Source organism: Eleginops maclovinus, chromosome 3 (genome assembly GCF_036324505.1).
Source record: "Eleginops maclovinus isolate JMC-PN-2008 ecotype Puerto Natales chromosome 3, JC_Emac_rtc_rv5, whole genome shotgun sequence".
NCBI lineage: Eukaryota > Metazoa > Chordata > Actinopteri > Perciformes > Eleginopidae > Eleginops > Eleginops maclovinus.
Window position 1 is genome coordinate 6,047,196 of NC_086351.1, and position 27,196 is coordinate 6,074,391.

The window sequence follows — 27,196 nt, forward strand, 5'->3', positions numbered from 1 at the left end:
CTGTACAAGTTTAACCTGTTTATGAAATATGTGTTGCATAAAATACAGTTGAAATCCCTGCAGCTTTCTCTGACCCTTCCTGCTTTAACAGCCACCTCTATACCCTTCTCCTCCTTCCAATAAATCCAAGGGGAGCCGTGCGTGGAGCTGAACCCCCCCCCCCCCCACCCCCAGTGAAAGTGCCATGGAGCAGCTCCAGATGTGAACATCCTCCCTCTCTCTCCCTCTATCTCTCTCCCACACTCTTTTCTCTCCCACTTCGAGTCAACCCCCCCGCCTTCCCCCGAGCAGCTACGAGTTTTCCATTTCCTTTTTTGGTGAAAAAATCTCAAACACAGGCAGGGAGGAGGACGTTTCACCCATGCCGACAGGAGAGACTGTGTATGTGTGCTTCATCAAGGCGATGAAACAGTCGACTCAGCATAAACAACGGTGTGTGTGTGTATATATACACATTCAGGCACACACACACACACACACACTCTCCCTTTTAGCTCTGACTTTCTCTCTCTCACTCACACAATATCCTAGACCTACAGACACACACTCAAACACTTTTATTACACACACATGGTTTTCCTCTCCGACACTTTCTAACAAACCTTTATGCCCGTCCCACGGTGCACTCAAAACTCTCTCTGCCTTTTTCCCTGTCACACACACACACACACACACACACACACACACACACACACACACACACACACACACACACACACACACACACACACACACACACACACACACACACACACACACACACACACACACACACACACACACACACACACACACACACACACACACACACACACACACACACACACACACACACACACACACACACACACACACACACACACACACACACACACACACACACCTCCTAGAAATACTTTTTAAACACACAGGAAAGGTTCTCTAGTAAAGTCAAATGAAAGCTATGACCTCGTAAACCAGTGATAGATATTTCACTTTAACCACAAACACACAGAATGCAAAAACTGCCCAGCGAAGATCAGTCAGTGTAAGTTTAATGAATAAGACTTCACAAATAAAAGCAACCATGTGGCAGTATCAATTATCATCTTTTTTGTTGTACAGTAAATTCATACTGTTTTCGCCTCAATGCCATTTTTTCCACCCTAAGTGTCCTTTGGCCAACTCTGACTCACCAGCATCAAAGCTGAAATAAAGAAATATGCCTTTCCTTAATGACTTCTCACATACATATTAAAAAAGAACAATGAAAAACAAAAACAGTAACAGCGTTAAAAGCAACAGTTATTAAGGCAAATCAATGCAGACATGCATACTCCTGCAAAAAATAAAAGATTTTAGCTTCTTTTGGGGTTATAAACGCTGGCTCTCTGAGCAATGTTGATAACAAACTCATAACAACAAAGAAAAAACAAACATGTATATTGAAACTTTTTGTAAGTAGTATTGCAAATTGTAACAAAAGCATATACATGACATAAAAGTGGTCTGTGTGCCATGTTCTGAAGTTGTGTTCTTTATGTGCACGTAACATGGTAGCAAGAGAAGGTCTTATCAAAAGTGCAAAAGACTTTTATTGATCATAACCACCATAAACTGGCTCTCACTGTAAGCACAATCAGCAACGTCTTTTAAACATTTTCTTCCTGTTATTTACCTTCTGACGTATTTAAAAAAGATGCTTAACCTGCAGTTATAAGAGCATTATAGTACCTCCACCATACTTCGAAGAACTGACTGTAGGGTTTACATGCCATACTGTATCAGTGTTCTGTATCCTCTCTTCTTTACCTGAAGTTGCAACTTTTTATATAAAACATGAAGGTTTTTTTTTGCAAAGTGACTTGCATTTTGCTTTTCTTTGGTTTGAAAGTACATAACACATTAGTCGTGTTATTTTTAAGGACAGAATCATTAACTTTTTGGTTGAAGAGGAAACCTTTAAAAAGGGGTTCATTCAAACAATGCAGAAATCCGACCCAGACAGTGAGCACGAGGAACTGATCTATATAAAAACAACCTGAGAGGCAGCATTTGTTAGCCTGCGTTACCGTCCTGGGTAATGACTCTGGGTTCTTAACATGCTGTGACAAAGTGTGAAAGGTTTGTCAGGGAAGGGTGGGAGTGGGGTTAAACACTGTTTATAGGTTGCTGTTGGTGTTGCAGTCGCGGCACAAGATCTTGTCTCCATCAGGGAAAAAGCCGGTGCCCACCAGTGAAGCCGAGCACTGGGAGCAGGTGAAGCAGGGCTGGTGCCACTGACGTTCCTCAAATGAGATGTACTTCCTCCTCCAAAACCTGGGACGAAAAGAGCAACGACACAGAGATTAATCATTATGGTTGAGCTTTAGAGGACTCGCGTGGCAAATCACGCATGCTTCAAAACGTATCAAACTGGGAAAGAAAGCTTTTTCTGGGGCCAAACTCTGATCAGTTTCCATACAGGATTTTATATAAATTAATCTTTTCTCCTGAAACTTTCAGAATCTCTTAACAAAGGGGGGGGGGCACATATCTATGTATAAAAGACATTACAATTGGAAATTGGATTCTGCATAACAGACTTCGAAAGAATTCAACCAGGTTACACACAATGTAAAATGCAGAAACTGGCAGCCAATCTAAATACTAAACGTATATCTAGTGCGGAACCCTCAGCCAGTCAACACATCAAAAGTAGCACCTGGGGAAGCACAAATCAATATCACAGTGTAGAATAGCGATGTTGTCTTGCCTGTGATTGGTTTGCTGCAGGCCTCGCACTTCTTGGAGTACAGGCTGCCGAAGCACTTGAGGCAGTAAGGGTTCTCGTCTCGAGAGGTGAAGTGTTGACCCGCCAGCTGTGTCTTGCAGCTGGTGCACACAAAACACTCCTTATGCCACGGCTCGTCCCGATAGGTCACACCACCTTTAGCCAGGGTCTGAAAATAAGAGAGGTCAAAGGTCAATTGGACATCATTTTTAAATCACTTCTTGAATGTTTTCCCGTGAATGTTTCTGGTTAACAAGGACAAATCCCAGTTATGTTATCCCATGTGGTTGTTTCTGCTGACCTTTTTACAGCGTGTGCAGCGCGGGGCGAACTTGTCCTCGTAGCAGGTCACGCAATAGTGTTCATCCTTGTCAGGGATGAAGGACTTTGAGCCAATCGGCTGGTTGCAGCTGTTACAGATGAAGCAGCCCTCGTGCCATGTAGAGCCTGCATACTCCAACTTCCTCGTTCCTGAAAGAGAAAAAGAGTGATGATAGAAGGCAGGGAAAGAAATAGAAAGATGGAAACATTGGCTTGATTTGAGTATGCAGCTTTTACAATTCTTCATAGAGTTGTAATGGCCATTTTGGGAATTTTATGGTGATTTTATTTAACAATGAACTGATACACTTCAATTGCTTAAAGGCATATAAAAATAAATTTGTTTCACTAAGATGGATTTAATTTTACATCATAATACCACAAGCCCCTCACTTCTTTCTACTAATGGAAACTGGCGGCAGTCCGCTTAGAAAGGGGATAATGCCATTTTCCCCTCTAGGTCCCCAACCAATCCATCTTCTATCCCTCAGCTGTTGAGTTTTTTATTATACTGGTTGGGTTTATAATATGGTGACGCAGTGGTTTGTGTGGGACTGACATTTTAAACGTTTCCCTGTTTTAAGCTGTGTGTTGTTGAGTCCAAAACTGCCAACAACTTGGTTATAAGCTTACATGAATTATAGTGACTCAACAATATCAGCAGTTAAGTATCTGATAAATAGAATACATGTGAACAAGCTGAATTTTGGAGTTTCATTTCACAAGCATTATGAGTCTAAGGAACCTTTAAAAAATTCATAAATGATTGAGTTGGTGCATTATACAGTAGGATGCAAACAAAAGGCTTGTTAAAGATTTCTGCTCATAAAACAGCCGTTGGTATTTCACTCACAACGTATTTTATTCACATCCTCTTTGCGTATAGTCCATTGTCGACATGCTCAGAACTGTCTCTTTCCCTACAGGTTCTATTCTCCTTCCCTAGATGATACTTTATTGTTACAGAACATATTGTAGTTTTTAAGTTTGACTTCTCATACAAGAATTCCGTTTGTATATTTATTCTTGCAAAAATAGTTTGTTTCAAACTTCAGTGCATAACTCAAATAAGATCATTTGTCAGTGTACGGCGGCAACAACAGAAACTATGTCTGTCCTAGGGAATTCCAAACAGAATAAACTGAGTCACAAAAGAAAAGGACCATTGTCTGCGAGACATACAACAGCCTTTGTGACCAATGTTGGTCATGCATTGGGATCAAAGTTGCAGCAGTTTTATCTGAGAAATCTTCTAACCAAATCATGTAGAGAAATCCAATTAGACTACGTTTGTATTAAGTTTCTTCCTTCCTTGAGTAGCCTACATAAACAACTTCAGTCTAGCATTCAGTCTTTAAACAAAGACAAGTGTGTGTGCCTGTTTTTTGAGGGTGTTCATATTTTTATATGATGGCAGAGTCTTACGCTTAAGGAGAGGTCACACTTTTGGAATTGAATCCAAAGTGCATCTGAATTTTGGGTGATGCAGTGAAAGGTTTACACTCTTGTATACTAATGAATTCCAGGAGCATTCCTAAGAAAAAACATTCTGAGCTGATAGATGTATACAACTAGTTATTTGTCTAAAGCTCTTCTCAAACCAATGATGCAAATATGCTGAATGTTCTCCATAAAAAAGAGATTACCTACAGTTGGAATAAAGGGAAATATCATATATTTTCCTGAAAAATGTGCTGCCTTGTCGGGGCTGTGTAAGCTGGAATAACTGACTCTCTTATCTCCTGTTATCATCAGGCTGGTGGCAGCCATCCAGCCCTGAGGGATCTGGCTTACAGACAACAAGTCAAGCAGACTGGCAATTACTCTGTCACATTCAGCGCTGGCTGCTGCTCAATCGTGGACCCTCGCCTTCTCTTCTTCTTTTTTTAAAACCCCTGTCATTTCTATATCTTCTTGATCTGTTACTTTGTACTTTTCATTTGACCCTCCTTCCTGGAGTCTGTCATGCCATCATTTTCCATAGTCATTTGCCTATCCATCTTGAAATGTGAATACTACATGGAAAATAAAATGACGGACAACAAGACAAATGTTTAGTGGGCGAGTGGAATACCATTATATATGGCACTGTCAAATTCATAGTACATGTGCAAGGTATTTTACATGTCACTCCATCGTTCATTTGATTTCATTTGATTAAACTGTTGAAAAAACAGTGGTTTGGAGTGGCTTATATCTCATTGCACAATGTCTTGCAGGTTTACCTGGCATGACGACTTTGTCGCAGGCTACACACTTGGAGGAGAACTCATTACAGTAGCAGTCATTGCAGAGCAGCTCGTCATCCTGGCTGGTGAAAGGCTCATCGGCCAACGAATGATCACAGCGGAAACAGCGGAAGCAGTGCTCGTGATAGTGCCGGTCCTCATAGAAGAGCTCCTGGCAGGGGAACAAGAGGAGGCAAAATCAGAAGGACATTTTTAAATTTCAGAATGGTATTAATCTAAAGTAGGCAAATAAAGAAACGCCTACGAAACTTAACACAGTCAAAAGTTTATTGCTAAACAATAAGACAAGTAAGGTCTTTAAGGCCATAACAAGTATGTGGTTACTCTGTGTGTATGTTATCATACTATAACCCTACTTGAGAGCAGCCTCCTGAGTTAAATAAAAGTCTCACATTGTTACATTTATTGTCTAAAAGGAAATGAGCTATGAAAATGTTGGCTTTATTAATCACTCACTGCCCATAGGGGTGTTGAAAACTTATTGGACTACTTAGCTAAGCAAACTATTACACAATGTAGCATGCCCTCATCCTGTAAACTCTACTAAGTAGCTTATGTCAGTCTTAAATGATCCACTTCATGTTAGCTCTTTGCATTAAGCAAAGTATGAATTTTAACTTGATTATGGAGGAGAGGGAGACGCTCCCTCATGCTGCATTTTTACAATCATAGACAAAATTAGCCTGTGGACCAAGTGGAAATTGCCTGTGTAATTGCATGTTAAATTGGCCTGCACTGTGTCTTGCCACACAAAATACATAGAACACGCCTCATTTAGCACAAATGATGCGTCATTAACATGACATAACTTCTGTTTTAGCTATCCAAGACAATGTCAAATTGAATATGCTTTGCTTCAACTGCAATATGTAGCTCAAAGTGTGGAAAGACTGAAGTCATACCTGCCGTTCAATCCAATGCATGTTTAAAAATAAGGATGTTACATGAACTTTTTGGGTACAGGCCCAACATATTTCTCTGAAAACAAATGTAAGCTGGAATAACCTCCTTGCGGTTGATTGCCTACATGTATAGATTTGGGCCAGCAAGACGTTTTGTGAGATCACAGTGACCTTTGACCACCACTTTCTATTCGGTTCCTCTTTGAGTCCAAGTGGACAGTTTTGCCAAATTTGAGTAAATTGGCTACAGGAGATATTTGGTCATGAGAATCAGACAGTTTTCAGGTTTCCACAAATGGAAAACCTGAAAACAAAATGCCTCAGGCCTCGGCAGTCACTGTCACAGGTACATAAAATGAATGTTGTTTCATTCAAGTTGGGTATGTACTACTTGTTACTGCAGCAGATACATGATTGCATGTCTGATCATGAAAATTGAATGCCTTACCCTTGCGTCATGGCCGATCAGCTCTTTGCACTCATCACACGTGTTTGAGAACAAATTGTCGTAACAGGGGATGCAGTAGGGGCTGTCATCTGACTGGATGTACTTTCTGCCGTACAAGGACTCCTTGCAGTTGTCACAGTCAAAAGAGTCAGTCATTGTAATTTTCTGTGAGCCTGAAACACAAGACAGGAAAAACTCGAGTCAACAACATTTAAAAAACAATCAATAAGAGATGAGGACAAGAAGAGAGGGGAACATAGGGGAGGGGCAGAAAAGCAGAGTCTTTAGGAATGATTTAGTCACCTTTCCCGACACAGAGGTTATAAATCAGAATAGAATCTCACTGCCAATATTTACGCTGTAAATCCCTAGGCTTGTACCATGGATGGAGCTCAGCTCAAACAAAACACACTGTGCAAGTGGGAGCTAGTGGAAAAAGAAAGAGAGTCAGAGAAAGTAACTGAGAGAAATAGAGAGAGAGCGATAAGAGAGGCGGCCCAAAACGCCTATTCCCTTTTATTACTGTGTGATGAAAGTGTGGCTGAGGCAGAGGGAGGGGACAAGAGAGGGAGATGGGTAACTACCAAACTCTTTCCTGTCGCTGTCAACCGCCTAAAAATCTGCAACATAAATATTAAAGAGCCGCCTCTCTCCGTGGGAATACAGTAGTGTATCCTTGCATGTGAAGAACCACATATCATACAAACTTCTAAATATTTATGAGGAGTGTATTTGTGAGGAGAGCGTGGACCACCAACAGATACAGAAACCCCATGAAGCTTTTGTGAGTGTTTGTGTCAAAAACACAGACACTTGAAACAGTTTGAACTGAGACTCCCTAAAAAGTGTCTTCCTGTCAGCATAAAGATACAACTACAGTTACATGCATATACAGATACAGGAGGTACACAGTCTCAGTACATAGTTTTTACTGCACAATAAGGCCCTTGATCATGACAGAACACACAGCAAAGTGACAGAATAATATTGAAAGAGCATTATGGCAACAATATCAGGTTGCCAAAACATTACAGCATGGCTGGAGGACAGCCCGGTGATAAGTGATACAGCCCTCTTGCATGGTGGACTGCTGGTTATGCATTCCCACCACCCAGTAATAATATTCATCTCTGATATTATAATCAATCAAACTGGGCTTGTAATTCCTGTCTTACACACATGCATGAAAAGTACTTCTATCCAAGTGAGAGCTGTCACACACTTGAACACAGGGTGACACATCAGAGGGAACAAAGACTAAAAGCCGAATCACACAGGATCCATCATCAAAGACAACATTAGTCTCTCACGTTTCAGCTGTCTCAGCCTTTTGCGAGACCAAAAGCTCTTAATGAGCCGGGGTGAGAAAGTCAAGGCATCACCTGCTCACAGTTTTCACATCTTAACCAGTGACAGGCTTTTTGCTAACACAACACCACCTCTCCAAACTGGAGACACACTTTGAGCTACCTTTGATGACCTGAAGACGTAAAGTGTAAAAGCTTGACAGCCCTGCAGCCATGTGTGTTGGCTCACATCACCAGACAGGCATATCTCTCTATCTAATGACTGAACAGACACATCTTTAGTACCTGACGTCTCGGATTATAGTATCCATCTGGAGGTTATGGCAAAATACCAAAGTAAGCAGCTGTGGTTGGCCTGTGTAATGTACAGCAAGGTGCTGAACTCTGGGGTTTTACATTCATTTCTTTACATTTGACAAACCATCAGTCAGACGTTGCCAACAGTGTGCATAACCACAACCTCAAGATTAGATCAACAAAGTAAAGAGCTGAATAAGAGCAGTATGACCTTAATGTTATCTGCCGTGCTACACAAGTATGCACTCCCTTTGCTTGCCAGGTAAGGGAACGAGACGAGGCATGACTCACAAAGCCGTGAGGCCAGTGCTATGACGTCTGATGTCAGCTTTAATTTCCAGAGCAAATCAGCCCGTTGTTTATTAACCCTCCCCGAATTAAGCTGTATCATCGACATATCCTCATACTAAAAAACTGTTGAAAGTAGGTCATGACACATCTAAAACGCAGATGTCTAACAAGTTAACTATCCTGTGCCTGAGATGAATCACTCATGGTGTCCCTGGTTGTATTATATCAGCCGTTGTTAGCCTCTTCCACAGCAATTGTTTTAAAGTCTCAGGAGAGACGTAGGTTTTTAGCTAGAATAACTATTCTGCCAGTAATCAGGTTAATAATAAGTAACAGAGAACTCACTGAAGCGCAGATGGAAACCTTATACTCAATCGACTAATGCACAAATGAGTTTAGAAATCAGAAGAAGGGTGTGTTTTGCATTCCAGGTCTTTTAGCATGTCCATTTAAGAAATATTTACTTTGTGCATCATTGTTTGAGTGGCCAATGCAGAGCCAGAAATGAACTCCTGATGGCACAGGCTCTCACAGAGAGGGGCATGACGTCAGTGCACTGACCTTCGGGGCAATGAACTAAGACGTGACTACATGAAGAGAAGAGAGGAGAGGAGTTGGATAATGAACTTCAGTTCTCACAGGGCTTTGTATCTTCTACTGTATTTGTCACTTCCCAGCAGAGGTCCATCTCCTTTCTGACCAGAACCCAATGACTAAGAACTCAGCTCTGGGTTAATAATGTTCCCAAATACCAGAGCTGTGAGTGAATTCATCCTCCTGGGAAAATGTGGGCTCCATGAGGAAATCTCCTCTGCTTCCACATAGAACAATGGTGCAGATATATTGTACTGAGTTTGTATTGTGTGAAACAACGTGGGGATCTCTGCTTAATAAAGGCATCCAGGAATTCCATTCTCTATAAGGATCCATCTATTGTTGAGGATGAGTTAGCTGTGGTTATTATTTTTCCTTTGGTCAAACGTTATCATCTTAGCCACACCACTATGGCTTAATAAAGACCCCAAACCATCAGTGTGTTGTTCACAGGAATTGTGACACTTATATGTTAATAAACAACAAATGTTTTCTTATATCATGTAACCTTTAGTTGGCAAGTTGCCTTGGTATAAGCAGAATAATACTCGAGTTATCCTTAACACTGTGAGGTGTGATGAGTTTAACAACTTCCCAGGGCTGCAAACAGGCATTTAGGCTTTTTATTTGTTTTCACACATCGGGTTGTTAGATAGCGGAGGAATGTCAACGATTCGTTCTACGGGTGAAGTTCATGGCCAATAGAGAGACACCGCAGAGGAACAGACCAATGCAAGCAAGCAGGCCTGTATGTTGTTGCCAGGCAACATATTCATGGTTGCTTACTGAAGGGCCGGTAGATACTCTGTCCAGTCTGGTCCCACAGCCTGTTAATCCCCAGCCCAAACTTTGCTTACGCTCCGGTTGATACCAAATGAGAAGCTCGCACAACCTGCTGGGAACAAGCCTGCCAGTTTCCCCCCCTCCTCTTTCCCTGACATCCATAAGAAGAATCTGCTTGTAAAATGTATATTTAACTAAGGCTAGACAAAGAACCTGATATCATGCTACATCAACAGAGGAGGGATTATCTTTGACACAGTAAGCAGAAACCAATGTACAGCACAAGCATAACTACAAAGTCTCCAATGACTTTTGCTGTAATTAAGTTCTATTACACACTATAGGATTAGAAGACTGCACTACTGTGTATAAGTAATGTTGAGAAGGGTTGAAAAGTCACTTAAAAGTCATGAAAAAGACAGAGTGAAGATGTATTATCTCTAACTGTCTGGTTAGAGATAGATATCAGAGATAGAGTTGTAATATTGCATCCATCAAACCCTAAAATCTAGCTGAATTCAGGACACACAGAAGTGATGTTTTGAACATGTTTTCAGTTTAGTTATATTACATGCTACAATTAAATGTTATTCCAAATGTTAAGGACTCAATGTAATGTCAGTGGAGCAGCTGCTGTCTTGTCCTTCCGTTGCATCATGTCAATAAGGATAACCGCAAAGTACGTTTGTCTATTTCCTCTTTACAACAAAACAACACATTTTGTGGCTATGATATTGCAGGAGGACTGTGGGAATGCCATATCTTCAAGATAAGCTGAAGTCACAGAGCGGAAGTGGTGTAACTGTATTCACCGTGATAAGACAATACAACCGGGGGTGGAAATAGCCTCACAGTCGGCTAAATGATGTCTTGGCACATCAGTTAAAGTTTGGTTAATTGCCAAGTGGGAGACGGTACAAAGGTTATAGCTATGTTAGGAGGAAACCATTTCACTCCCAGGGCAACTGCTCTATTTGTTAGGTCTTTGTTTAAAGATATATTGTGACTAGTGGACTTTTATGTCCAACTAGATACTTGAACAAGTGTGGATTTTATGTGCACAGTAAGGTCTGATTTACTTTAGGAAAGAAGCTGCAACAAAAGCCACTCAGTCACCTTTAATGGTTTCATCGTTTGGCAGCAGATGGTCTCATATACCAGAGGAAAAGTGTGGTGCACACGTTTTCCTTTTACTCAAACTCCAGAGAGAGTGATGAAGAAAGAGTGTGACAACAAAAGGCAGAGGAATAAAAGAGGGGTGAAGAAGGTGACATTTAGTGGCAAATGAATGCTGGAGCTTAAACTGATGACATGTCTTAAATCAAATTAGAGGAAAAGTATAAATGGCTGCGTTTGGGTAAACACATACCATCACATTGCCTTCTGTCTTGTGCCTGGAAATCTTCCAGACACAGTTAAGCTCCTTGGCTGGCGTTGAGATGGGGGAAAAAGTACAGCACTGGACACTTGAGTATATCATTTGAGGGCCTGGTTGAGCATATCAAAAATAAAGCAAAATGTCAAAAACACACTTAAAAAAAATCATTTGTGCCTCAGTCCAGTGGCCACTTCAAAGGAGCCTGATGGAGAAGTCGTCTGATCTTAGTTATTTCAGTGCCTCATGACCGTGGAAGACTGTTCCATTTGGAGACTGAAGCGAAAAACCAAGTAATGAATTGCACAAGACTTTTGTAATGGCCCACAAAGTTTATGACACAAAGTCAAAGTAAATTCATTTATGTTTTTTCTTAAAGGACTGAAAACCGAGGTCAGGTCCTTTTGGATAAGTTTCCAGATTCACATATTCTAAGAGACCAGTAACTCCACAAGTGTTGTGTGCATGAACAACTGGTTGGATCCAAACAGATCACAATACAACAGCACAAGAGTTGGACATATAAATTGACTGTGTTATATATTAGTCAAACGTTTGGTGTGCAGTTCCTGTTGGCTTTTGCTGCATCAGATAAATTGAGTCCAGTAACCGTAACGACACGCCAAGGCAATGAATCTTATCACGGGAAGCGGAGGAAATTGCTCATGAAGGAGAGCTAATGTTGCAGCCCCATTCATAAACAGATGTGCTTATTGAAACAAACTTGCGATTGACACACAAAAAAAACACGTTTAGAAAGTATCTTCCTATTAAACAGTCATAATAAATGTCTCTTTAGTAAAGCATCAAGCTGTTTGATGTAGTTATGACACTGATTCCTAGCCAGAAAAAGCAGAACTGCAATCATCCTCATGACATTTAAAGCTTTGAGCTGTCTGAGGTCACCATTTATACGATGGCATCAGCAAATGTTCAGATGAAGTTGGTCAACAATTGAATCTACTATGAGTATGTCATTTTGTAATCCCCCTGTCTTGCATAAGAGGAGAACCTGGGCCACCCATATTCTCAGGACACTAATTCATGACCCTCTAAGCACAAAACTACTTTTTTTTTTAAACAACAGACTGAACAAGTTGTTGCAGGGCAGGGGGGGAAGTAGAGTTAGGGGTTGGATTTAGGGTTGGGGTTGGGAGCACCTGAGACTGTTTCGCTGTGGGAGCCAGGGTCAGACTTGACGGTTCAGTAGAGGCTGCAGGACCAGACACTGGGAAGCTAACCTGTTATTGTCCCTGAGCGTTTAAACACCGCTTGGTGAAGAGTAGGAGGTGACAGAGGGCTCAATTGAAAGCCAACATCATAAACAGGAGGAGGAAAATGACTACCTGCAGCAGAAAATGTCACCACGGCCTTTGTAATTTGTCCCTTCTAGGCAACGTATAATGACCATGCAAGTGTTGGGATATGACTTGATGTCTCTTAATATTAGCCTTGATTCTGTTGTGTGGTACACTCTGCAGCATTAGAGGAAAGTTATAGTGAATAGCAGCTGGCCTAAAATAACTGCACGTCAAACCATCTCGACTCAATTATTAAAAGGATTTGATCTGGTGATTTAAATGTGTTCAAAAGATAAACAAAAGCACAGCGCAAGCCTGCATTGAAGTATGTTTGGTTATACTTAAAACATACGTTTGTCATAATCTGACAGTTACTTGGCACACTGAGATTTCAGGACGTGTTAGCCAGGAGGACTCCATGTCTGAAGAGCAAAGCTGAAAATGCAATTGTCACAGCTCATCTGTCCCCTTCCACTAGCAAGTTTCAATCCCATTGTTCCACAATACTCCACCAATGCCAAACAATAACATTGCAATTATTTTAATCATACAGTACCGTCCCAACCCTCAGGGAAAGCTTGGAGCTTAGGAATGAACCTGTATATTTTTATACCACTGTGAATGAATGACCAAAATACTACATTTTTGCCCTACATTTGTCTTCCTTTGAAGAAAAAAATGCTGCCATACATTAGTGCTTCACATCTGGTTTGCATTGGGGAAAGTATGCAGTCAACTCCTGTGTGCCAGTGAAGGTTTTGGAGAGTCACGGCCTGGAGAATGCAAGAAAGGTTGCTTTTTTTTCCTCTTTCTGTGCTGGTATTTGCCGGTAAATGTTAAGATGGCAGACAGGAAAAAACTAGAGCTAGAGTGAGAAAAGAGAAAGCAAATATTGAAAGTCATCAAGAAAACAATTTTTTTTACAGTCTGCTAGCTGATCTCTGGATACACTTTGAGGTGGCAGATATTTTGATGAGGGAAAGGAAGGTAAGGAATGCAGAGACAATGGAGCAAAAGAGTGTGTGAAAAAAAGCCTTAACGCCTTCACAGTCACCTAGATAAGCAACTGTATATTAAGAGGAAGGAACAAAAACTGCTGAAAGATCTCAGGTTGAGTCACATGTCCCGGCTTCCTCCGTGCTTAGGTGTGGTCTCTGGTTTTAGAACTGATAAGTGGAGTATAGTTGTTCTAATGCCTCTGTGTGAGTATAGCATATTATTTGTCTTTGAACAAACATTCCCATTAATAACAGAGAGCCCCTTACTCCAAAGTTTCCCAGGGCAAATTTTATGCCCAAAAATGGATATCTTAGTCATTATCTTGATATTCACATCCTTCCTGTCGTCCTCTACCCTGTGATCCAAGGCATGGGACATCCCTTTGAAATCCGAAACCTTCACTGATTATTTGAAAAGGGCAGCCGAGTCTGGTCTGACACTTGCTTTGTTTTGGAGAGGATGGTGGACCTGCACATTGTTTGGATAAATGTATTCAATTTAACAATTAACATGTGTAGCACAGTCCAGTCTGCATTTATATCTGAGCAGGATGATTACACATAGTGAGGTCAGGGTGCGTTGACTTGCACGCTGGATGATTGAGTTACTGGTTTGCAAGCCCCTGGAGAGGATGTTGTTTTCACAAGACCAACCTCCAGGGGGGAACAGCAAGAGCTTTTCGGAAGCAATATTTTTAGTTGTAAAATATAAATATCCACTCTGTCTTGTGCCTTTGCTTGAAGGCCAGGCATACACAGCACATGTCTCGTAAGACACCACAATGGAAAATTACCTCTGGACTTCTCCTATAAATAAAACAAACTTATTCTAAACTGCCAAAGCCAAGAGATGTAGAGGACCATTTGGCCTCCTGTACACAAGTCCTAAAATGGATTTGAGTCACACGCCATTGAGCTTTTGCTAAAGTTCTTTTACCATGAAATATGATCATAGTTTATTAAGTCCTTTTACTTTGTCATTTATGTTTTTGACAGGATAAACAAAATCTGTCATTGACAAATGTCCCTCTTTTATGTCTATTTGTTATGGCTATGAGTTTTGTAGTGAGTGAACCAAAATATGTTTCACTTGTGCGAGAAAATTAAGAGTTTAATGGTACTGCAGATCTCACGGACTGAAATAAAGAAACTGGACCAAAATATATTCTATGGTTAAACTAGATAACTAAAAAGTTGAAAAAGTAATCATGAGGAAAATCACCGCATCATCATTGTTGTTTTTCCTTCATCATGCCCGACCACTGCTGTTTACAGACTAGCTTTGTGGTGATGAGTATCCCACAGGCCCTAAAGACCAAGGCTAACTGTAAACCAAAAGACACAAAATGGCTTCCACAGACTGGTCATTCCCAGGTGGTCTCCAAATGTTGCTTAGTCAGCGCAACTAGCCAGGACATCAAGGAGCTGGGATAAGGTTTCACAGGCCGCACACTCAGCAATCTCAGCATGCCACACACAACTGTGCAGAACACACCCACAACTGCTAGCAATTATTTATAACTCATTCAGACTCGAGGCTCGTGGCTGCAGTGATGGCACTTGACCCTGAGGTTAATGCCCAGACTAGACATTTTCTTTTTTAAATCATACATCCCAACATCCCCAGACATGAATATTCAGCATGCTGTTATAAGCAGGCGGACATTTCCAATCTCTGTGTGAACAGGTATTATACATTATAGGAAAGTAAGAACAATCCTATATCCTACAACCGCATCAGAGCAGAACACTCACCTCTCCCTGAGCCTGTAACTCTGAAAAGATGGGCACGATAAAGAAGGAAAAAAAAACATTACATGTGCATCAAAAAATCAAGGGGGGACTGCCAGCTGTGAAGAAACTGGGGTGAATATCTAAGAAGTCATTTCCAGTATAAACAGCCAATTTTTCCTTTCCCAGATACATCTCCCTGGCAACGTATAAACAGTGCCCTCATTCCACTGGTCCATAAACCCCTTGGCAGTGACGCTTAGCTCTGGATTCATCCTGCGCAGCGCTGACCAACCCAGCATTTTATTAGGGATGCTGTGGCAATGTCACATTTACATGTGTTGTGGCAGAAAAAAACCCTCAGTTTTATATATATTTCTTTAACTAAAATAATTTGCCGATATTCTTGACTTATTTGTATGGTGAAGCCTGCAATGCAGATGTAAAATCAGGTCAAACTTACTTAATATAAAGTTAACAATCCACCAGTGCACATAGTTAAATGTTATACATGTATTTTAAATAACCTGACTCCAACAGCGTAAAACAAAAAATCTAAAAATTGACGTGATAATGTGAGTTGACCTCTGAAACATCCCTGTGTAGATAGAGATAGAATTGGAGGATGAAACCCTCTTTATTAGTCACATACATGCACACAGCAGAGCACACACAGTGAAATTTGTCCTCTGCATTTAACCCATCCTAGTACTAGGAGCAGTGGGCAGCTATTGTGCCCGGGGAGCAATGGGGAGGGGGATTGGAGGTGTCCGGTGCCTTGCTCAAGGGCACCACAGCAGGGCATAGGAGGTGAACTGGGACCTCTCCAAGTAGCAGTCCACTTTCCATATTTTCGGGGACTTGAACCGGCGACCCTACGATTCCCAGTCTAAGCCCCTACTTACTGAGCCACTGCTGGACCATTTTCCTGTCATATAAACATAATGTATTCTTCTTGTAGTCTGCTTCGTGCTGCAAGAACTACATGCAGGATCATTTTCTACAACTATCCCATTCACCAGTGCGGTGTTCATAACAATGAGGATGTCAAGGCAGCATGAACACACACTGTGCCTCTTCCCGTTACCCCAAACAGAGACATCTCTGGGACTTCTCAGAGAAATGATCACACACTTCTGCAAACACAAGGTTACATGGAAAAAACAGGGGTATTATGTCTAAACACACTTACAGTCCTGCAGAAGGACAAAGTCACAGAGACACCTGCAGCCATGTGTACGAGGATTGGAAAACATACAGTAGTATGCATGCACACATATGTGAACACACAAAGCTGAGGCTGGATAGAGGGATCAAACAAAAAAACAAACACAGCAGCCAAACTGGGGGACAATGGGTGACTTGTGCAGGAAGAGCAGACACAGTGAGCAGCTGCATACACACACCCTCGGTTTGTTTAAGTCCCTTTGTGGGGACTTCCCCTTGAGTGTAATTACTTCTAATATTCCTAATCCCTGGCTTTTCTGCTCACATAAATGGCGCTGATAAGATCAAACAATTTGATGTAGTAAGGAAATGAGTTTCAAACAAAGTGGGGAGATCTTGATTATGACAATCCAAACATATCCAATAGACAATGAATTCAAACCAGCCTGAAGCACTGGGACTGACTACCAACCAAACCCCCAGCCTTAGTCCTCAATCCTCTCCAGAATAACAGAAGATGGAAGCTTTACCTATTTAAACAATGATCTCACTATTTGTTGGACTACTGAAGAGAGAGCTTTAAAATGGCAATAGATGATAACATCAGTTTCCATTCAGACTCTACTGGAGAAACTTCCCATTTTCCCTTATAATTCTGCATACTACAGCAAGAAAAGGAAAACTAGCTAGACTCTCTAGGAACAGATCCCTCTCGACCCAATTTTTTTGATTCCAGAAAGGAACCACCTCTTTTTCCTCTTTCTCATCCTCCCTGTTAGCTTTAACCTCTAAATCAGTGGTTCTCAACCGGTTGGTCGCGACCCACATTTTGAAAAAAAAAGAAGAAAAAAAAAAAATCATGGAAAACAAACAACTTTTATTTTGAAGGCCGGAATTTGTAATGCTGCGCGTGCAATAGGAGTTTGACTGGAAAGGTCGGAGAACAGAAACAGTTGTGATCAAGATTACGGCATGTTGCTGCAAGTCCCCATGGAAAATAACTTTGCAGTAGAACTACTCTTTACACATCCATGTGATTTAACTTCTTTTTGTAATCACAAAAAAATGTGTTGGCTTTCATTTTGACCCCCAGAACAAGTGAATATCCTTATTCACAATTTAAAGTAATTCACACAGCTTCTCCTCTTGCTCCTTTTCTCTGTGCGGAGCAGCAGCTTCAGCTGTCAGAACAAAGGATAAATGGCATTAAATATTATTCAGTATGCCGGGTAATAATAGATATAGTTATTTTCTTCTCCGAGTGTACCCGAATGTGTAGTTTACATGTTAGTATTTCAAAAAATCTCAGGGGTTGGATCTTTAACTTGTCACATTTTTCACATGTGGTGAGTTTCCAGGATTGGTTCCAAATCTGTCTTTTTATTTAATAAAAAAAATATGTGCCTTTTTTATTTCATAAAGTTCAATTCTGATTCTAGAAAAACATGATGACCATCACCAGTTTAAACTTTTTTTTTAAAGTACACTTTAGTTCTATAAAGGGATATTATCGGCCTTGCATGGCATATATATACTGTATATATGGTTCAAAACTTTGGGTTGTGATTTATTGACGAAGGAAAAAGTGGGTCCTGAGGCTTGACCAGTTGAGAACCACTGCTCTAAATGGTTTACTGAAGAGAGAGTCAGGAGTTCATTGGATGCCGTGGCAGCTCATTTTTGCTTGTTAAGACCAAACAAACACTGATGAATTGCCACACAATGAAGAGGTGCATATGTGAGTAGCAGTGGAGGGTAGTGGAGGTTGATGACCTAAGGGTCATTTATCCCCCTCGCCGTACCGCCAGGCGAAGGTCCCTGCTCTGTAATGCAGAAGGCGTGCCGTGTGGCTGGAATGAGCTCACTTCAAAAGGTGTCCATAAATCATGCTGCCATGCATCCACGGACAACCTCCATCCTCCACGCCCCCAGTCGCTCACCCACCTACTCTTTTTCTCTGCAGCCTGGTAAGTCCAGGTTCACCTAGACCTTGAGCGTTACCATTTTATTTAGATTTGCATCTACCCACACAACCAGGACAGCTACGTTTGATTGTGTGGTATCCCGAGGGTGAGCGTAGCATATAGAAATTAATCAAAGCAGAAGGAAAAGGGAGTGGTAGTTGTAGATGTTAACATGTATTCACCTAAAACCAATTAGCATTGATATCAAAAAGCAAAACTCCCTTGGTATACATGGATGTCTGTGAATTTCTCTGAGGTTCATTTAAGTCTTGAGAAGAGCTGCAAGTACACAAATCCTATAGCTAGTTCCTCGACTTTGCCAGAACAGAGCTGCAATCCGTCAGGTCCTTATCTCCCAGTGTCACACACTGGGATCTCTTTATCATGCAGCCATGCAAAACACCATTCATCTTCCCCACCTAATTCATTATCAGTGATAAAATGCAAAGTCCTAGCTGCAGTTGTTTAATAGAGAGCTGACGTGAAAACAGGTGCTTTGGTAAACACTGATAGCGTGGTTGAATTATGTTGCTTCGCTAGCAGACCCGTCTATCTCGTTCAATCTATTAACCAGTACTCTCGCCCGACTCTTGTCTGACCTCATTCTGCTTTTATCCTGCTTGTCTTTCCTATGGAGGAGTATGCTTTGCTTCAGGGATGCAGGGACATTACTGAACACAAAACAGACACATACAAAGTGAGAAGCTTGATGAAGGCACGTAGCTCCTGTAACAGCTCCATGGCCTCTTCATCAAGTGAAGTGTAAATGTATGTCATGCATGGTGTAAATTAACAGAATGTATGGCTGATTATTGGACATGCAGAATCCAGTGGCGCTGGGAGATGAAGGTTAAAAGCTTCATAGCAATGATTAAGACACACCGCTGTGCCGAGGCACTGTAATAAACCCCTGCAAGATTACCATAAGCATGATGTGGTGGCCAATGACCATCATAATGCATGACTTTTAGTATGGGACCCCATTTTCTTCAGCAATCATTAAACCTTGAACAGTTTCCACTCACCAGTGTTGAGAAAGGGATGGGTTTTTTTTAAGGGGGGTTGAATACTTCCACAGTGAAGTCATGCTGCTTGTGTCATTGGCCCTGTGCTGTGCTTCGCTCACCGTCTGGCCCCCATTTTACCCATTGATCTAATTTCCATTGCCAACATTGGATGTGGTTCTTTTTGAAGCTGGATGTTTAGGCCCATTAAAGCACTGACAGAATTGCAAACGTATGCAGGACCTTAGGAAAACAAATCGGTGATGTTTGACAGACTCTAGAGATGATCAGAGGAAACTGAATTTAAAGTTTTTGGAAGCATTTGTCCAGTGGGGTGGGAAAACCCATGACCCTGTTTACACCTAGTGTTGACATGTTTCTCGCATCCTAGCTCATAATAGAGCTTGTTTTAATAAATGTCAATTATTGGTTTTAAAATGTAACAAAATAAATGTCCCCTTATGAGATGACCAATGTACCATGTATATTTACATTTTTAATTGTCTCTCAATGCCCGAGCAGCCAGTTTGAACTGCGTGAGCATCTTGTTGTGTCAGCATGTAACAGTTCATGTGCATTTATAGCGCGTATATGTAGATTGATGGCAGAGATGTGTTACATTTGGTCTTTCCTGCTGCTAATGCAGTAAAGCACTGTCCCGTGGGTGGTTTGGCTGAATGCCCTAGACATATACACTACTTCAAGCTGCCAGTTGTAATGGGGTCTGTCACATAACTTCTCCGACATCATACACCACGCTATCCTTAACTTCATCTACACCTGACTGACGACTCATAAAGTGCAGTATCTGTTTCTTCGTTAGAGATATTCCCGATAAACGGTTTTGATTGGCATGATGAAAGCCATTTTGTAGAAAAAACTATATTTTTTAAAGGTTGAAGTTACCGCGGACGACAATAAGATCCAGATATCAGTTTCTTTCCATCAAATGAAATTGAATTGCGAGAAAGTACACCAAGTCACTGCTCTTCTACTTCACTGTACCATCTGCAAATGTATTGCTGAACCACATGGACTGCAGCGAGTGCGCTTGACTGTACCTAACTATGTTTTTCCAGCTGTGGAAAAGAGACAGGAGTCTATGGTTTGGAATCTTTTTCCGTACGTAATAAAGTATATTTATGATTATGCATATGTTTTTTTGTAATATCTGTAAACTATGGTGACAGCTCAACCAGAAAATTGTAACATCACAGGACTTTTAAGTATACATTTCAATATTCTTTACTGGTTTTTGAATTTGTGCAAACTAACAGCTAACAGTATTCCTCTAAAATTACAGATAGAAACTTCTATGCTAAGAAATTAACCACTAATTCTTAGCATAGAGCATATTTGGATAATAAGTATTTTTCTATAAACCTATTAGAGAAATATTGGAAAAATGCAGAGGATGGAAGTTAAAATGCAATGTTCTTGTTCATGACTGCACATGAGAACCTTTGGAGCTACAGTATATAAAAAAGGAATTGATACATCTACAGCCCCAAAGGTTTTTTTCTATCTCTTTTCTACGGTCTTCTAACATAAGAACTTTACACTAAATAATAGTCAAAGAAAACCAACAACAAAACAACAGTATCATCTGGTTCTGGGGGTCTCTGAGTCATTTGGTGATTGTGTTGAATGCTCTGATCTCCCTCTGGACTGAGTTATGTGCAATTACTACAAACATCCTGATTTCAATATGATCTGCTGGTTGTAAATACATTGACAAACAAAGCAGTACTTTGCTATTATGTTCTCGCTGCACCACGTTCGAGCCACCTTTGATTACACAAGGTGAAGGAGAGCTGACGCCGGATGCTTTGGCTGAGTCTCGACATGTTCCTTCTCTTGTGTAAATTTGTTCTAATAAAGGTAAATAGTTTCTGCATTATAAAATACACTTTTTTTCCCAGGATGGAGAGGTGATACATGCAAAAGTAAACTGTACACAGTAGGAACTTGCATTTGTCTTCAATTACGTCTGTCTTTGACAGCCCGTTGACAGATGCAGCCACAGGCAATAACAACTAGCACCACTCCGCTCGCCATCCCGTCCTCAATTAAGTCTCTCTCTTAAACCTCACCTGAAGGGGCCAAGAATCCCTCCTCAGCTCTCTGTTACTCATCTTTCTCGTAAATTACCCTAATCTTCCAGTCGAGGAGCTGATATCCTTTTATAGCCACACTAAGGATACTTTCTGCCATTTATGGCTCCTCCAATGCACTGTAGGAGGGCCATTCAGTATCTCATGAAGGTGAGGGAACAGAGGAGGCCAAGAACCAGCCTTCTCGCTTCCTAGTATTATTTAATGCAACTTTGACAGCTTTAAATATTTGTGCCAAAGTGTACCCGAGCAGTGCCAAGTGCACTCTTCTCTGTGTATTTTTGAAATAGGTGCAATGCTGTATACAGTTGAATGTTCCGGCTAGTGACTGACATAAATTCACACCACAGTGTACGCAGCACGTCCGACACGTCTAAGCCTGTCTCCACTGTAGAGACTATTGTTTCTCCAACAGAGCCATAGAGATGAAAATGAGAGGGTGAGACAAAGTGCGAGTGTGTGTTTGTGTGAGTGTGAGTGTGTGTGTGTGTGTGTGTGCCTGTAAATACTATTGAGCAAAAGACATAGTGGAAAGAGCGACGATGAGAGAGGGATCGTGTAAGACGTTTTGGATAAGGAGTCACATTCTTGATCGCTCACTAGTTTCATCATGCAGACAGGCATGTTAACACTGTTTACTTTCAGCGAGGGGAATGCTCTCGCTCACAGCTGCACCCCAAATAAACAGTCTTGTATTTATCAGAGACAATATACTACACATCTAATCAGAACAAGTAACTGCTTTGCATGCATGTCCTTCTGGTTCATTCCTGGAAAACGGTTGTGCAACAACAGAGAGCATAAGTATGTATGAATAAAAATGTGCTAATGCCAAACAGCAACACAGCCATACACCCACACGCTCATGACTACATTTCCTCTGCCATGATGTCACAGTCTGGGATCATTCTTTGCAGATGTGGGAACCAGCCCTATAAGGTGTCTGGGAAGCAATCAACACTAATTCAGTTGGTAGCGTGGCAAACTGAAGTTACTAGCCATATAAAGACACAACTACCTCAGCAGCAGGGGGTGAACGTGGGGATAGAGTAGTGGCATGGTGGAACTAACAAAGCATGTACACAGTGCCAAGGCTTAATTACCTCTCTGAGACATCTGTTATGGGAACAGACTCCTGCAAGCATGTTGTTGTGGAGAAATACACTGTTAACAGCCAAGTCTCTCAGGGGTTTACAGTGTTTTGAAAGGTGACATTTTGAGCCTTAGGTATTGTTGCCTTGTTTAGGACCTGCTGTGTATCACTGTCTGGTTAAAGACTGCATGCCACATGGTCTCAAATTATTGCCCAATTAAGCCAGTGTACAAGAACATCCAATGGGAAGGAAGAAGACATTGCTGCTCCCATAGAACAGCTATTTAGGCAGACGGTTGCTGTTATCCAAGACAGACTCATAATATAGCTTATTTTGATTGAAAGTTGAAATTCAAAGATATCACATTGGGTAGTGGGTGTCAGACAGTCCCACCAATTTGGTATGTAATATACAGAGTCACAATGGTAAAGCAAACTTCATGTTTCCCCCACTAACTAGATCCTTCTATTTCCCAGATATAAAAATGTGGAGTTATTGTAAAACCTTGGTTCTTTACTTTGTCATTTCTATTTGAAATGATGTATTGGGGTGAAATAACATCTTATTACCTTGCGTACTGGAGAAATTCTCCTCACCCCACACTCTTCTGCTCAAGTGCCTCCATTAACAATAGGTTATCCCATGATTTAGTCATTAGCCACAACCCAACATAACCATTAGTTATATGGAATCAATTCGTAATGCACATAACATTACCAGTTGTATAAAAACCACTTCAATTTGTCCACAGACTTGTACAGGAGGTCAGTTTTCAACAAAAAAAACCTCCAGCTGTCATGGAGTCCATGCTTATTATTGGACATATGGGACATTTAGTCTCCGTGTAGAAATGTACTGTTTTCCATGGGATAATCTTTTATGGCATGGTATTGGGAAAGCAGTAACATTAGGCAATCCTAGATAGATTTACACATGTTTTGGCAATCAATCTTCCAACTAAAAGCACCTGGTGAGGGAGATTCCAAAAGATAAGGACAGGTTTGTCTGGGATTCAGATCCAAAGAACAAATTGAGTCATGTTAGGCCCATGATGGAGGAGTTGGTAACCGCAGCGTGTTTTGCATCATAGCATTTCTTTCATCAAGTCTTGTGATACTGTCTGCCGTAGACTTTTGTTGGAGCATGATCGTCTTCCCTGTAGGCAAGTGTGTAGGGAAACCGTCACACCCGACTCACACCTTTTCTCAGTATAAGTTCATAACATAACCAAATGTAATGATGCAGCAGTGAATCGACAGGACTCATGCACCTTAACAACATCCGTTTCATGTGAGACGCAGCCTAGGAAACACTGATAATGTAGAGGGATTCATGTGTAATTAAAATAACGGACCATTGTCGCACAGTGAATAAAACCAAGTGAAAGGTATAGCAAGGTGAAGCATAACTCCATTCATTCACCACTCGTAATCAGTTTGTATTAAACTACTTAGTGTGTATTTATGGGGGCATCTGCATTTCTTTGTTAACAATTGGGAATTTCCTTTGAAAACAGGACTTCCTTTGAGAGTAGCAGGTAAGTGCTAGTTATGGACCTGTAATTGTATCCCTAAAGGATGTAATTACCCCATTAGTACAGAGTCAGTTGCCTTTTACGCTCATAGTTGCCTATATAAAGTTTATGTTCTCTCTACACATGCACATGGAGAGAAAGCTGTGGCAGAGGGTGGACAGACACTGAGGAAGAAGAGGGGTAAGGAGAGAGAGGCAGGATGACTGCATCGTGAGGGGGACATATTACCTCCCACGGGGGCCCTGGCTGAAAGGATCAGGTTTCAGACGTTTACCAACAAAGCATCCATGGAGGAAGTCCTGTGCCCCTCACAATAACACCCCAGCACCTGGCAAACCCCACACAGGAAACCTGAGGTCACTTCCTCCCTCTCAGGGAATTCAGACACACTCCTGCTGCCAGCCACGTGCCCCCGCAGCCTACTGAAGTATTGAAGAGGGCACTGACTACCAAGGGGAAAACACAGAGACATACAACAAACTAGAATGAACATTTGAATTTGGAGAAAATATTCAGGCAAAATCATGGGAAAGACTTCTAATTTCCCCTTTTTGGTGTCATATGCAGCACAGATGTGATGTTTTTTTAATTAGGCTGAATAGTTAAAAGCTTGATGTGGTTGCATTGTTTGACTTTGGCTGCAACCACATGAATAAGATGATGATGAAACCAAACACACTCTAACAATGTGTTGGATCATTCAGGTTGTCAAATACATGCCTTGAGTATATTGAAAGCAGCACAAGTAAAATTAATCAGATATGGCCAACCGTTTGGTTCTCAGCATGTAAACCTCCTGATTGAACGTAGCCTTACGCAGAATGTGATACAAATTCACGAAAACAACACAAACTGTGTCCTTCAAAACATCATGGAGGGACAGACCGCTGCAGAAGTCAACAGAAAACTGCTGCAACAAAAATCTATATCTGCTCCCTAACCACCTGTAACTACTTGACCGCCAATTCTCCATCATTATCGTTGGCCTGGTTTCAAACGATGCCAATGCATAAAACCAGCCACAGCCAGTCCAAGTCATTTAGCTGCAGTCCCACTGCAGTTGGGAGCTGGCCGGGGTCCAAACACCACGCGGGGCTAACCTTTGGAAAACACTGAGACCTCCGAAGAATGTGACCATGGTCAATGAAGCAGAGAGGGAGAGAGGAAGAGGAAGAAAGCAAACAAACACATTATACAGGCCCGTGGGCTCTGTTGAGGCAAACTTCCCAGATGCTAAATGGGATAGATTGACTGGCTTTTGGCAGCAAATTCATTATTTCTGATTGTTACTGTGACAAACAATTTGTGCAAGAATAGTGTGATGCCAAAGAGATCAAATTCCTCCTAAATGTAATACAGATAGAGAGGCGATATGCATATTTCTAAATATTATTTTTAGCAAGGGCTATACAGTTAAATGAACCCGGTAGTTTAATATCAGATAGTTTACCTAGTTCAAAACCAAACCTGCATACATCTCTGTGTGTATCAGATCAATTAAAGCCCATAAAAACCTTAAAATGCAAACAAATGACTTCTTTTTACAATGAAGGCCAGGTCAGGTATCATAGCATCAGATGCTCTTCTCACTTCTTCTTGTAGTGAAATCATAAATCATATTCTTTTACCCTCCCTAAAAGTATGAAGATTACCCTGTAAAGGAGATACATTCCTATAAAACATGTCAGATCTTGATCAAATGTTCTCTTTTTTGACAAGCCCTAACACTTGACTTTCCCACAGTGCCCACTGCCCTGAGATGACACAACAGGTGGAACACCAAACATTCGTCATGAGGATGACACAGCTACTATACGCTGTGATGGTCATGTACGCCAAAAGCAAAAAAACTACAGGCTGCAGCCGAGACACACCCTTTCAAAATGCACGATGACATATCCCACTTCCTGCACCAGAAGAAAAGACAAGTTTAGCCTGAGGGACTTTGCTCTCTGAGGCCTTCACACACTGCTCAGCTGGGAGCTTCTCTAACACAACAGTTGTTCCTTAATCCTTCCTACACACAGTTCAATGGGTCACACGGTCCAATACAGTCTTTCTCCACTGTCTGAAGGCTGTTTGTTTTTAGGAGCGCAGGTGTGATTTTGTGATTAAAGTGATTTGGAAAATAGATATAGAGTCATAAACAAGGGTAGCAGACAAACACTCCAGCAGACAGAACATGTCCAGATTCTCCCACTGTGTACAGGAAGTGGTTCCTCTTTTGTCAGGGATTTACTTTGCAGACTTCTCCTTCTGTTTGAATAAGGTGTGAAGTATGAAGGCTTGTCCTGATGTCTAGCCCATGTCGGATTTAATCATCTTACTCAGATCTATTACCAAAGAGCATGACTGGCAAAACTCTAATTATAAAGTAAGTATGATCTAATGGTATTAAATCAAATGTGTATCGATCTAAATTAGTGCAATTAACATACTACCACTAATAATCATAATAAAGAACATATAGATTCAGGAGTACTTTGTAAAAGATTATTATTTTAATTCATAATAGATGCTATTGCTATCAAAACGCTTCAATTTAACACACTTGAGTGTATGTCACTGATTATCATTGGAAAACATCACCCACAATCACAATGATGCTTTCAATGACAATTGGGGATACGCTAGTAAACTTTTCGAAAGTAATTTCCGAATATTTGACGTGAAATGAATCCTTTCCTGAAGCCTCACTGAAGAGGTGGGCACCACAAACGTTAACACAGAAAAAACTACGAAGGTTTGCAGATAAAAAAAGTCTTACCAGGAGTATTTCTGAAACCTGGAGGTATCTTTTGCAACTTCACTGAGGGTACGTTAACCCGCCTCCCTCGCTCAGATCAGGTATGGATTAGTGTGCAGGTCGCAGCTCCGGTGTGTCTCGTCAGCTGTAAAACTTTTTGTGTTGCTTCTGACAGCAGTCAAATCTCTGCGGCGAAGAGCGATGCAGCTTGCCGGTTACATTTG

The 27,196-nt window shown here is 41.2% G+C and overlaps 1 protein-coding gene across 3 annotated transcripts; it reads right to left on the minus strand.

The window, feature by feature from the left end:
* Nucleotides 1-1,013: 1,013 nt before the first annotated feature.
* On the minus strand, nucleotides 1,014-27,196 carry fhl3a (four and a half LIM domains 3a). Of its 3 annotated transcripts, none has more exons than XM_063879893.1 (6): nucleotides 26,994-27,196; nucleotides 6,673-6,845; nucleotides 5,299-5,473; nucleotides 3,054-3,223; nucleotides 2,735-2,921; nucleotides 1,014-2,298 (listed from the first exon to the last, which is right to left on the minus strand). In XM_063879893.1, exons 2-6 carry the CDS (start codon nucleotides 6,826-6,828, stop codon nucleotides 2,048-2,050), a joined length of 939 nt encoding a protein of 312 aa, XP_063735963.1. In that variant the 5' UTR covers nucleotides 6,829-6,845; nucleotides 26,994-27,196; the 3' UTR covers nucleotides 1,014-2,047. The 3 variants fall into 3 exon arrangements, with proteins under 3 accessions (XP_063735963.1, XP_063735965.1, XP_063735964.1); XM_063879895.1 differs by having other exon boundaries at nucleotides 1,014-2,286; nucleotides 2,722-2,921; nucleotides 26,994-27,067; XM_063879894.1 differs by lacking the exon at nucleotides 26,994-27,196 and adding an exon at nucleotides 6,976-7,160.

Bases quoted from the DNA above. Each gene is read 5' to 3' on its own strand.
- fhl3a (XM_063879893.1), bottom strand. From the start codon at position 6,828: ATGACTGACTCTTTTGACTGTGACAACTGCAAGGAGTCCTTGTACGGC. The intron at 3,224-5,298 runs GTAAACCTGCAA...TTTCTCTTTCAG, and splicing joins CGACAAAGTCGTCATGCCAG to GAACGAGGAAGTTGGAGTAT. The intron at 2,922-3,053 runs GTCAGCAGAAAC...TCTTATTTTCAG, and splicing joins GCTGCACACGCTGTAAAAAG to ACCCTGGCTAAAGGTGGTGT.